We start from the raw sequence: 11,108 nt of genomic DNA, 5'->3' as shown, positions 1-11,108 counted from the left end.
TATTTTAGTATAAATTAAAGCAGATATTATGGGCAAAGCTAAGTTGCTAACTAATGCTAGTGAAATACTGTCATTAGAGTGCACCTTCTTACCTAATAGGAAAGTTGAATATATCAACTTACACTTTAAAAATCCACTAGGTAAAATCCTGCTAAGCTTTTACAACTAAAAATTTTTATGTACATTTACTTCATCAATACAAATTCAACGATGCGATTGTGAATGATTTGGCTCTGAATCATAGACATATTCGAAATGAATTATTCCTAAAATATCAACAAAAAAAATCCTTATTCTATTAAAATTAATTTAGAAGAGAATAAGAAATCAATACTTATGATCTTATAATGTAGAAATTATCTACGTTCTCTTTGCCATAATTACTTGTGCACTATTAACATGTACCCTCAATCATTGGTGAATATATAACAGGCAGCCCGGCGAACTAAGCTCCCGCTATACATGGGGTTCGGGGAAGAACCGGACAACAAGGGTCTATTATACGCAGTTTTATCCTGCATTTCTATCCAAGGCTAAATAAAAAACAGAGTCTTTGATTTGACCCTTTTAAGATTGTCATATTGAATCTTAAAAGAGTTAACTTGATTTCACCTGCTATAGATTGACCTCATCCAGATATGGAAGTCTTTGAGGGCAGGTTATTTGGTTGATTCTGTCCACCTTCATCTTTTTCCTGCTTTGCCAGTAACCAGATCTTATGACTTTTCAATCCATTCTAGCAACACTTTCTTTTTATAATAGTGGTGTCCAGTCCCTCGACTATTCCACCAGGTACCTGCTATCACCCACCACCAGTACAAATATCAAATAACTCAGTCTACCAAAGCATTTTAGCAAGGCACAAACTAGCACTAAATAAACGTAAAAAGAGTTGAAAAACTAAATAGATATATCCATTATCCAACATCTCATAGTAATATGGCGAATGACGAATTCAGAGAATATGAACACTTGAGAACCCTTGTTTGTCAAATTATGTTACTGTACAAAATTGATCAGAACATGTCCTTTACCTAGGGAAGTTCTTGCGCACATCCACAAATAATTAGCCGCTAGAAACTTATCGATGCATACATAGTTGTGTAGGATTTTATTCAACCATGAGATGATACAATACTATGGTACAACAAACTACAACACAGTTTTTTGCAGATAAAGTTAGTGATAGCTATCTCAAGCCTGAATCTGGATCATCTTCATCATCAAGATCCAAGTCGTTTGATATTCGGAACTTCCTTCCATCTCGTGGTCCGGTTCTTCCCTTCTTTGGTTTACCCCTACAGTAGTACTTGCATGAGGTGCACTCACAGACATCATGGACGAAAAAGAACAAATATAAAGAAGTTGCAAGTTTATTTTGAGAAAACAGAAATTTGCATTTTACAACCTCGATCCGCGTATCTTAGAAATTAATAGGCTTAAAGATTGTAATAATTCAAACAAAATGCAACATATCTCATCATAAAAAGCAGAACATACTGTCCGTTAGTGGCAAAACCTCCGCCCCTGATTCGACCTTGAGTAGGATCTGGTCTTCCATCTGCGAACAAAGACAAAACGAATTATCAAAAACATCTCCAGAAAACAATGCAATGCGCAGTTATAACCTATAAGGTCTAAAAAGACTAACCTTCCCGTCCAAGTCCAAGCTCTTCCGCCTAAACATAAATGAATAACAGCCACGTCAGGTCTCTACTAAGCCCAAAAGATGTGCTATGTTTTAAGTATCCACACAGCCAATGTACCAAATCAGTTGAACATAGAGATAGAGCAAGGTGATTCGAAGTAAAAATAACAATGAAAATAGAATCAGAACCAAAAAATTGCAAATACATGCATGAGATACAATTTATTTAGTAAAAAGAACAGAGTCATCTTGTTAGCACAATTTCAACTTTGAATTGGACATTCATCCATCTTTTCCCATAAAATGTATGTGAGCAGAAAACATGAAAAGTTAAGCTTTGACGACATCAGAGCAGAAAATAGGTCATTGGGATCTAAGTGTATGTAATTTAACTTGTTAAAGGAATGCATTTGGAAAGAGGTAGTGCAATTAAATCAATAAAATTGATTAGTCCCTAGAACACTAAACCATCTCCAACTGAAAAAGCAATTCCCAACCAACAACATATGTTCGTATCCATCAACTAATAATCATAATCTGTTGATCCAAGAGAATGCCACTCCGGACAATGTTTGAATCTCCACTTCAGCATTCATCCAATAGTACTGAAGAACACCTAAAATCTTATGAACATTCTTTTTTATATATAATACAAGCAAGAACTACTTTTATTTCTTGGTCCATTTCGGGCACCTATTCAGCCTCTACAGAAAAAAGTTCTCGCTTAGCCAATGTATATCTTCAAAGATCTACTCATAATTCTGAAAAACATACGCATTAAAATCCATTGCAGGAACTTGGATTGCAAGAACTACATATATTTCCTAGTCCTCCTCTGGGCACCCTATTTCGGCCTCTAAAGCAAAATTTTATTGCTTCACCTTTTCATTTTTACTATGAGATTTGGCTCGGCAGGTATTATTTATTTATGATTTTTCTTTTAAGGGGTAATGCCTTTCTTGGCATTTGGCTAAGAGTTGTTTTTTCTTTTAAAAGAATAGGGGAACAGAATGGCTTGCAGGGCTGATTAATGCCAAACACTTTGGGATAAGCAGTGCAAAACATGATTTGAACACTATTTTCATAAGCATCAACAGTAAAGAGCTTATCAAATATAAAAATTTCCAGAATATGTACTCCTAATAAAGTAGTAAAACAAAACCTCTAGGCATTTCAAAATACTTACTGCTGGTGAAGTGACTGAAGACAATGAGAATAGCCTGTCTTCAAGCTGAAATTTTCTCGACCTTTTGAGGCTGTCAAATGACATTGAAGTGAAAGTCTTACAAGCTAGAAAAGGTATTATCACTAGATAAGGAAACATCACTTCTGGACAAGGAAACAATGTTCTATTTCATGAAAGCAAAGCCAAATACCGATCATTCAATTAAATCAGCGCAATATTTCACTATCATTAAAAACATGAACATTGGAATGATGCCACTGATCCTACTCATAGAGTTCCACTACAGTGTGGATTTGGATGAACACTTAATTTGAAAATACACACTGATGTTTATTAGATCTAGACTAGATAACATATAGGTCTGACAATTGAAAGTTTGTTTATTCAGGATAGCGCCTCGGTGTTTTATCATAATTGAAAATCAGCTTCCAAATGTTTAGTGCATTGGGTGTTACTAATCATGTTCCAATCGGTGGCTTGTTAAGCTTACTGAAATAATTACTCAGATCTCCAAAATACTTGCTTTCTGTTTGCAGGAAACTTCAAATTTGCACGCTCTTTAATGGACAAACTCCAGAAAAAATTACTGTATATCAAAACCTTAAATATATCTAGAGAGATGAACTCCATTTTATCTTTATATTTATCTAAGATTTGAATTATAACACAGAGGATAGTAAAGTGTCATGGAACCCGTATATTGCTTTAGTTCATGCTTTGGAAAATATTTTGTAATGTTAGATGCAATTTTTGTAATGTTAGATGCAGTACATGGTCCTTTTTTCTTAAGATCATTTGTTTCATCTTGCCAACAATGGCTTTTGTGAGAGCATATACTTGTCGATATATGCTTTACCGAATTTCATACGATTCAGAACGACATTCCTGTCTAGATTATTTCTATTCATAGAACTTCAGCATTGATTTCTATTATGATCATTAACTCAATACCAGATAGCAATTAAGCAGTTATTGCAGTAAGAGCATAATAAGACACACGTATATACACACTATGTAAATACAACTAAGTGTGGATTCATAAAGTTTTAGTTACCAATTCCATCAGCTATCATATCCTTAATAACCATCTATACGACCTACATTATTCTGAAAGCCGATTCTGACCTTCCATCAAATCAAGGATATGTAATATTCAAACGTTAACTGTTGCAGATACTAAACGGGACATTAGTATATTTTGGTGAAAAAACATGATGCTTTCCATAAAAAAGGTAATCTTTTACATTAACCATCACTTCTACTTTCCAACTACAAGAACTTGAGGTTTTGAGCAGATAAATACTAGAAAGGTGTGTACTTTGCATTCTTATTCGATGTTGATAGAAAGCCTTCGAATCCTTTTAACGCATTTCCAAAAGTGCCTGTTTCTTGCAAATAACTCGTTTCTAGCTCATAAACCTACATCAAACCAATACCCACAATTTAGCTACCAATTTAAACAACAAAACAGAATAATGCAAATAAACAATAATTTCTCATAACTCATGTCATAAACAAATACTGAAAAAGATATTGATATCCAGTTAGAGAGCTTCTACAAAAACCTCATTGTGAATGACTAATAAAAAAAAAAAAGGAACTTCATAATAAAAAGAAAACTTAAAGAATTCAATAAAAGTCTTTTACTTGTTTTTCAACATTTCGTAGTTCATCTTGAAGCTTTTCTCTTTTGCTCAAAAGGGATGCAAGAACAGCCTTAGGATTTGAACCTCTGTGCCCTAATATAAAAAAAATCCAAATTAAAGAGAGAAAAAAACAAATTTCAGTAGAAAATGAATCCCAAATTTTGATAAGGAAAAATGAAAATAGGGTTTTAGCAGTTACCATGGGACTCCATTTTCGCGGCAAGAATTTTGAAGATAAGTTGTAATTTAAAAATTCAGCAGCTACAACGATGACTTTATTCAGTGAGATTCTTGACTCTTAGTCTGTAGCTTTTGGACAAGATAAAAATGCAACTTATCTTTTAAACATTAACTACAAAAACTGAAAAAGGATAATATTAAAATGGGCCTTAAGAGAAAATCATTGGGAGAAATTCAAAAAATAGCCAGATTTACAAGTTGTAATTGAAAAATAGGCACAGTTTTAAAAGTAATCAAAATTTAGTCATTTTTCATGAAAAATAAATCTGAACAAAAACACTGTTCAAAATTCGAAAAATATTCCAGCATAATATACTGGAGTTCCAGTATAATATACTGATTCAGCATAATATGCTGGAAGTTCATACACAGGTGCTCCAATCTCCAGTATATTATGCTGCAACTTTTCACGTGTTGGAGTTCCATCATAATATATTGGAAGTTCATACACACGTGCATCAATCTCCAGTATATTATGCTGGACTGGTCCATGTTGCAGCAAAATAGTGGCTATTTTTTAATGACTTTGCAAATGCTGGCTATTTTTGAATTATCAGTCCGAAAACTGACTAACTCGTGCTATTTTTACAAAATCATTGGGTAGTTTGGCCGATTCAATGTTTACAAACGAAAAAAGAAGGGGTGATTTGCACACATAGGACACTTCGGTGCCACTATTAATTTTTTGATCCCTTTTCCGTACGGGTAGAACTTCAAGTTTAACAAGTGTTGTCTCTCGCTTGCCCTATAGACAACATTTTTAACTTTTGACCTTAAAAGTTTGCCTATGAGACAAACGGTAATAAGAAAATTAGACCATCCATTTTCAAGGTCATTAGGTATGATTTTCTGAAAAATAAAACTTTCAAGTCCGCAAAGCTTCTGTTTTGGGCCAAAAATGAGAAGGGCAAAGAGCCTAGGCTGTTAATGGACATGTTATTATGAGCTAATTTGCTGGAAAAGAAGGCTTTCAAGTCCACAAAACTTCTATTTTGGGCCGAAAATGAAAAGAGTAAAGAGCCTAGGCTGTTAATGCCTTAATGGGCGTGTTATTATGAGCCTATCGCATGTACTTTGTCGAAGAAATAAATGGGGCTTTTGCATCAATACCCGATTTTGGGGTCACAATTGAACCTATACCCACTTTACAAAAAAGTTTGTAAGCGTACCCACTTTACGTTCAACTTCAAACTTATCGGGTCTGAAGTTAAAAAAAATAGTCTAAAGTGAAAAAAATTGCACTTCAAATGCACTTAAGGCCAAATAGGTCTGAAGTGCAACCAATGGTTTCATGCACTTAAGGCTAATAAGTCTGAAGTGAAAAATTGCACTTCATATGCACTTAAGGCCAATAAGTCTGAAGTGAAATATTGCACTTCAGATGCACTTAATGCCAAAAAGCCTGAAGTGCAACAAACGTTTTCATTCACTTAAGGCCAATAAGACTGAAGTGAAAAATTGCACTTCAAATGCACTTAAGGCCAAAAAGTCTGAAGTGCAACAAACGTTTTCATTCACTTACGGCCAATAAATCTGAAGTAAAAATTTGCACTTCAGATGCACTTAAGGCCAAATAAGTATGAAGTGTAACCAATGGTTTCATGTACTCAAGGCCAATAATTCTGAAGTGAAAAATTGCACTTCAGATGTACTTAAGGCCAAAAGGTCTCGAAGTGCAACAAACGTTTTGCTACACCTAAGGCCAATAATTCAGAAGTAAAAAATTGCACTTCAGATGCACTTAAGGCCAAAAGGTCTCGAAGTGCAACAAACGTTTTGCTACACCTAAGGCCAATAAGTTTGAAGTGAAAAATTGCACTTCAGATGCACTTAAGGCCAAAAGATCTGAAGTGCAATAAATGTTTTGCTAGACTTAAGGCCAATAAGTCTGAAGTGAAAAAACACTTCATGTGCACTTAAGGCTAAAAGGTCTGAAGTGCAACAAACATTTTGCTACACTTAAGGCTAGGGGTGTTCATAAAAATCCAAAAAATCGAACCAAACCGACTAAAAAAATCGATACGTTTTAGGTTTGGTTTTGGTTTTAAATTTTAAAAATCGATCAAATCTGGTTTGGTTTTGGTTTAAATAAAAAAATAACTGAAAAAATCGAACCAAACCGACTATAAAAGTAGCTATTTAAATTTATTATTACACCTATATATATATATATATATATATATATATATATATATATATATATATATATTTTATTTTATTTTTTTATATAAAGTTTCTGAAATTTTATGGTACATATTAGTCATTTGTATTTTTAGTCTAGTTATTTGCTATTATAATAATCTAATTCTTTGCCTTCTAGTTTGATTGGTAGTTTTCTTTTGCTAAGTACAATAATTTATTTTATGTTAAAAATAATCGATTTTTAATTGAGTACTTAAATTATTCATCACTATTTGAGTCAATTATCATCAATATATCTTGATAAATGATAGATTTCTCAAAGAGCAATTAATTTGATAGTGTTACGTTGAAAATGTAGTCGTCGGAATATGCGTTTGGTAGTGTATGTCTCATATTTAAGAAAAAAATGATAAATAACCGAAAAAACAGACAAAAACCAACAAAAACCGAATCGATAAAAAAACGACTTAATTGATTTGGTTTGGTTCCAATATTTAAAAAACCGACTTACATGGTTTGGTTTCTTTTTAGGGAACAACCGACCCAAACCGAACCATTAACACCCATACTTAAGGCCAATAAGTTTGAAGTAAAAAATTATACTTCATATGAACTTAAGGCCAAAAGGTTTGAATTGCAACCAACATTTTTATGCACTAAAGGCCAAATAGGCCTGAAGAACAAATTGCCCATAACAGAAATTTGTTCTATGAATTATAACAATCTAATATACGATTTAATACCTAAATTTACTCAAATTGAGCTCAAATTTGAAACATAACCTCCAATATCATCATGAACAAACCCTAATCATCAATTTGTCAAAATAACAATAAATCTAATGAACCCATTTTGCAATTAAGAAACAAAGAAGAAGAATAAACCTTAAGCAATAGTAAAAAATAAAACGTCATAACAACTCACCATTGTAAAACATCATAAACTATATTAAAATATGTTCACAACCACCATATAAAATCTTTAGAAGAAGAAGAAGAAATGGAAGAAAAAAAGAATGAAGGAGGAGAATGAGGAGGGGAAGATGCGTGAAGTTGTTTAAAAAGTGGGTACAAGTTAATTTTTTTTAAAAAGTGGGTATAGGTTAAATGGGGGCGACCAAATAGAGCGCCCCATGCAATGTTTACGAAATAAAGTTAGAGGAATTTTCAAAAACCACTATTGCTTAGTGGCTATTAATTTTCTATAGCTACCATATACATAATTACTTCCTATAGCTATTATTTATTTGTTATTCGATATATTCGCTGTATTCGCGTTACATGAAGAATTTCGCCTAAAAAATAGGGGAATCCAGCTGTACGACTGTATTTGCCATGAATACAGTAGCAGAATTCGCCTAAAATAGGAGAATTCGCCTGTTTAATAATGAAAAATGATCAATTAACGTGTATCACTCTTAATTTAACTCAACAAAATTAATTCTACATAAATTTCGCTGCTACTGTGTTGTATTCCATGTATTCGCGCGATGTATTTATAAATACAGTAAGGTAATAAAGAAATATGGTATATAGCATTTTATTTAATTCGACTGTATACAATATATTTCAATTCACATATATTCATTATTCACTATTATACATTGTATTCAATTCACGTATTCAATTCGACTGTATTCAAACAACAATAAATCACAAAACATAGTAATATTCAGCTATATTCAAAAAATGCAGACCTTCAGAATACATAAATACATGTGAAAAAAATAATATATATTATACAAAAATACAATATATTTGAGTGTATTTTATATAAAATTCAATGTATTTGTATCATTGTATGTGACCAAATAGCAAAGAATAGAATAAGTTCGTCGGAGATGGCGTTTTCTGACCAAGTAAAATATTGTATACATTTTATTAAAACTAAAAATGGAGACGAACAAAAATCTGACTCTCAAATCTTCCCTCGCGTAGCCATGGGCCTCAAATATCTGATGACTAGAGTAATGTTCCTTCTGCTAAAATTATTAATAACATACATAGCTTACAACATTTTAGTTTGAATATTCCCGAGACGAAGCCAAAACATATTGCAGCATCATGTGCTCCTTACTACCCAAATATCTCCGATCCAAATTCACGACTCTTCCACTGCAGCTCCGACGCCACCTACTTTTCTGAGACATCGGAAACATCAAATTTCCGGATGATGCTGACGATTTTGCTTATTTGAGGGAGAAGATAGAGGATTGAGAATCTTGTTGATAGAGAGAAGGAAGAGAGAGAGAACGAACATAATTGACCTATTTCATGCCTTAATGGTAGGGTATAAAATAAATACCTATTTTGATATAAAATAGAAAAGATAACTATAAGTTATAATATTTTAAAATTATTTTGGTTTATAATAAATAAGATGTAATAGTTTAAAAATAAAATTTCCAATAAAATTCACCGGTCATTTTCAGTCATGTATTTGAAAAGTAACCACTATTTTATTTGTGAAATTGAAATTTTAGGACAGTGACTGCTTTTCAATTAAGGGGCTAAAAATAGTAGTTAAGTACTTATGAATTATACTATAGCTCGAGCAAGAGTGAAGGTAGACCTTTCTTTTTTGAACATTCTTACTAGCCACAACAAATTGTTTGTTTGCACTAGACCAAAGTTGAGATTAACAAAAAGAATATTTATTTTAGTTAAAAGCCTACCATTGTACCTCTCAAATTAAAATTAACAACTTACTAGTGAAATTAACAGTTCATCACTCAATCCTCAAATAAATAGTCAGTAGATTTTCAAGTTTTAATCCATTATTTATTTAAATTCATCGAATCCGTTTCACATGGATGAAATTGACTGACAGTTCGTAGAGTAACTTAATGCAGCTCGTTAACATTGTCCAAATAATCAAAGTTTCTAATAATTAAAATCTGTTAGTACAGTCAGATATATCTATAACAACATCTCTATATAACAGTCATTCACTATAAAAACTTACTTTTTCTCAGAACAGATTTTTATGTTATATTTTACCTCTCCATAACAACTTTCTACCTATAACAACAACAACCATCTTTATGACAATACACTCTTTGTAAAATTACCCCTCTATAACAACCATGTAGATTTTCTAAGATTAATATTAATAATAATTCTAAATATTTTAATAAAATATTGTATAACTTTAATATAAAACTTATAATAGAAATATACATCTTAAAGATAGTAGTACGTTCCATGAAAATATGCAAATTATTATTATGTTTTTTTGAAGATCTTCAAATAATATATTTTTTATTAGAAAAATGCCAAAATATACTTAAAAGATTTATTTATACTTTTTGAAGATATGCATATCATTCTTTTTTATTTGAAGATTACACATGATATATTTTATATTGAAAAAATGCTAATAATATGTAAACGTAGTATATTCATATTTTTTTAAGATATGCACATCATAATTTTTTATTTGAAGAGATTTGCACGTGATAGTCTTTGTATGTTTAAATATTTGAGTGAGTTTCTCTTAGTGCATAGGTAATAAAATTTGAAGAACACACTAAAGTTATTCGTTTAGAAAATTCAAGCTATTCTTTTAATTTTTTTCATGTCACATGGGGTCCAAACGCCAAGCTATTCCTTTGAAAACAAAGGTAGCATTATGCCCATACAAAAAAGATAACCTTACCGTCACTCTTGAAAGATTTAATTGTGTGACTTAGAGTTTAAATGTTTGTTCGTTGAGTTATGATTTTTTTAATAATGTATTAGATTTCTTTAGCATTTAATTTGTGAAATATTCATATCTTTTGAGATTTTGAATTTAAATATTTTTTTATCTTTATATGTAATAGTAAAAAAGAAAAAAAAATTGAATAATTTTTGTCTATAACTGCCAAAATATATTCAAACGCCAAATGTTGTTATAGGTGTATAACAACCATTCACTATAAAAGCCAAAAAATTTCAAAACAAACGATGTTGTTACAGAGAGGTTTGACTGTATATCATTTTCAAAATGAAAAAAGTACTTAATTATTTTCTCAAATTATTCAATCTCAATGTTAAAAAAGTAAAAAAAAAAATCAAACTGCAAAATAACTTATCAGTTTGAGATGAATTGAGTAATACTTTAATGTAACATATACTTTTGTGTTTAATTTTTTCTTCTGGTAATAGAAAAAAATGTAGCTCATGCTGCATCTGATTGCTGTACTTTGTGCCTACCTAACTTGTACGTTAAAAAAAATATGACGAAATATTTCCTTTTTTTTTTT

General features: G+C 31.4%; 1 protein-coding gene across 2 annotated transcripts; it reads right to left on the bottom strand.

Moving 5' to 3' along the window:
• Nucleotides 1–340: 340 nt before the first annotated feature.
• Nucleotides 341–4,806, bottom strand: LOC104119295 (uncharacterized). 2 transcript variants are annotated; one of them, XR_011411163.1, is made up of 8 exons: nucleotides 4,680–4,806; nucleotides 4,482–4,573; nucleotides 4,153–4,253; nucleotides 2,835–2,904; nucleotides 1,652–1,679; nucleotides 1,501–1,561; nucleotides 1,035–1,298; nucleotides 341–796 (listed from the first exon to the last, which is right to left on the bottom strand). XR_011411163.1 is itself a non-coding variant. In XM_009630755.4 (7 exons), the coding sequence occupies exons 1-7, from the start codon at nucleotides 4,690–4,692 to the stop codon at nucleotides 1,190–1,192; spliced, it is 474 nt and encodes a 157-aa protein (XP_009629050.1). In that variant the 5' UTR covers nucleotides 4,693–4,806; the 3' UTR covers nucleotides 874–1,189. The 2 variants fall into 2 exon arrangements, 1 of the variants encoding a protein (XP_009629050.1); XM_009630755.4 differs by lacking the exon at nucleotides 341–796 and having other exon boundaries at nucleotides 874–1,298.
• Nucleotides 4,807–11,108: the final 6,302 nt, after the last annotated feature.

The sequence above is a fragment of the Nicotiana tomentosiformis genome, chromosome 9, assembly GCF_000390325.3.
Source record: "Nicotiana tomentosiformis chromosome 9, ASM39032v3, whole genome shotgun sequence".
In the NCBI taxonomy this organism is placed as follows: domain Eukaryota; kingdom Viridiplantae; phylum Streptophyta; class Magnoliopsida; order Solanales; family Solanaceae; genus Nicotiana; species Nicotiana tomentosiformis.
The sequence above is the reverse complement of the archived record's forward strand: the minus strand, read 5'-3'. Positions and strand labels throughout refer to the sequence as shown.